General features: G+C 48.9%; 1 protein-coding gene across 1 annotated transcript in view; it reads left to right on the top strand.

Moving 5' to 3' along the window:
- The first annotated feature begins 916 nt into the window (after window positions 1-916).
- Window positions 917-2,315, top strand: part of BTC (betacellulin) — a 54,829-nt gene continuing 53,430 nt past the window's right edge. Inside the window, exon 1 of the mRNA XM_008056582.1 lies at window positions 917-1,064. Coding sequence (XP_008054773.1) covers window positions 917-1,064 — 148 coding nt within the window. The remainder of the gene's footprint in view (window positions 1,065-2,315) is intronic.

The raw sequence follows: 2,315 nt of genomic DNA, 5'->3' as shown, positions 1-2,315 counted from the left end.
TCTGCTCCTGTCCCTCGCCCTGGGTAAGTGACCCAGGGGGCCCCGGAGACCGGGAGGAAAGTCCGGGCTGCAGTCGCGGGGAGGGCGGTCCCGGCAAGAGGACGCGCTGAGACCGCGGACCACGGGGAGAGCGCGAGGCTGATGACCCGGCGCCTGGTCACCTGGGCTGCACCTGTCGGAGTGCGGTGGAGGGGAGGTGGTGGTGGTGGGGGGGGAGAGCCGCGGCGGTGGCGATCCTGGGGCTGACCGGAGGGCCAGGCGGCCCAGGGGGTGGGGAGTGCCGTCGGGGCGTGGGGCGCTGTGCCCGCGAGTGAGGGTGGGAGTAGGGAAACTCATTGGAGAAGGAGTTCCCGTGGGAGAAAAGGCCGAGAAGGACGCCCTGCAGGGAGGTAGAGAACAGGGAACTCCCTGACTTAAGGTGCTGGGTGGGCAGCGATTTGCATCCTGTGGGAGAGACAGGAAGGGGACAGCCGCTGGCGACTTAAGCTGGCCACGACCTGGGAATGCATTGTGTGTGTGTGTACATATATCTTATACATATTTATATACTTGATACATATATTCATATATTTGATACATATATGCTTATATATTTGAGGCGTATATATATAAATATATGTATATATTTTTAACTGGAACAGTTGGAAGGAGCTGGGGGAGAAAAGGAGACTTACCTCTGAGACCTGAATTTCCTGTTCCTGATGGGAAAGTTGAGGAAAGAGGAATGATATTTCATTGGAGGCACTACCAAGGAAGACCATAAATGCTCTCTTGGAATCTACTGTTTACTATTTTAAGGAGAGATTATGGAAAGGAAAACCTCCTTCACTTCGAAGGTTGGTGGGTGGTGGTTTAGGGACCACTAGGGTGGTCACCTTGTGCGAGGGGAGAGTGGCCAGTGGGACAGCACAGCAGGATGCCTGGAACTCTCAGAGACTGCCTTGGCCTTCTTCCAGGGGCTGTCCTGGACTCCTCCAGAGTCAGTGTGCACAGGCCAGAGCTGGAACTTCAGATGCCTGGAAGCAGGGCTCTCTCACCCTCCAGTGCAGGCAGGCAGCCCGAAGGTGGGAAAATCCCAGCACCTCAAGGCTTACCCTCTACAGCATGGTCATGGGAGTGTGGGGGAGGAAAGGCAAGCCAGCATAGTTTCCAGTCTTAGCTGGTGGGTAGAGACATCTGGACTTGGAGCATTTAAGTGGGAAGAGGAGCTGACGTGTCACCATGCTATCTCTTCTGCCTTTGAGCCTGGGAGGGGAACACCACAAATGAAAAAGAATGGGGGTTTCTCTTATGGAGGAAAAAGAGGTGGAATCTCAATGAAAGCTTTCTTTAGGTGTGTCCTTGGGGTAAGAGAGGTGGCTAAAAGGGTATTGTGAACTTGTTGGAGACGGATAGGGCAAGGACCAAGAAAAGGGACTCGTTTAACAAATCTCACAGAGGAAGAAGTCAGTCATAATTTATTGGCAGAGTGATGTGGAGGATGAAGAGTGGTGGTGCTGAGGCTTAGGCTGAGAGACAGTAGTGATGTTTTTCCTAGCATCGCTTAATATAGCTGGCATTCTCTTCCTCTACCTTGTCTAGACTGTCCAACAGTCAAAATAGTCTCTGAGAATCTGCTAGAGTCAATAAGATACTGAAGTATGTAGAAATAGGGGTGGGAAGAGGACTCAAGAGATTCCTAGGGAATGATTAGGAAAGAACTTAGACTGAATTTGGGAATGCAAGACCAGCAATATGAAATAATTAGAGAAAAACCTATGAAACCAGAGAAAGGAGAACTCAACAGCAAGGAATGGGTAGTGCGGAAATGCTCGCCAGAGGACCTGGGTGGTTGCCTTGAGGCATGGATTGGATTTGCAACAGTAGAGAGGAAAGGAGGCAGATGGACAAGGAAGAAAGCATTTAGTAAAGTGTTGGTGATGAGAATAAGGATACCTTATTGGAAAGACCATGAACTAGAATTTCTGAGAAGCAGATAGATTATGAAAAAGGTATGATATGATGCAAAGAATGACTTAAAGGAATCAATTTGGCAGTGGAGTAAAGTGTGAGAAGAGAAAAGGGGGACTGTGGGTGACAGGACCTGATTGTCTCATAAGTATAATCTAGATATGAGATAATTGGGGCCTCGTTTAGGATAATGTTCCAGAAGAAGTGTCATGGCTGAAATAATTCTCCAAGGTCCAGGGACTTTCTTCCCCCTTTACTATCACACAGTGCTTTGAATTTTTTAAAAAAATTTTTTCCAAAGGGAAAATCAAAATGAAGGAAAACTCTAATCCAGTGCTATTGTATACTCAGGGTAACTGAGTATA

The sequence above is a fragment of the Carlito syrichta genome, unplaced genomic scaffold (genome assembly GCF_000164805.1).
Source record: "Carlito syrichta isolate Samal-C Ts95f unplaced genomic scaffold, Tarsius_syrichta-2.0.1 Scaffold302401, whole genome shotgun sequence".
NCBI lineage: Eukaryota > Metazoa > Chordata > Mammalia > Primates > Tarsiidae > Carlito > Carlito syrichta.
Note: the sequence above shows the minus strand (reverse complement) of the source record. Positions and strands in the feature narration are given on the sequence as shown.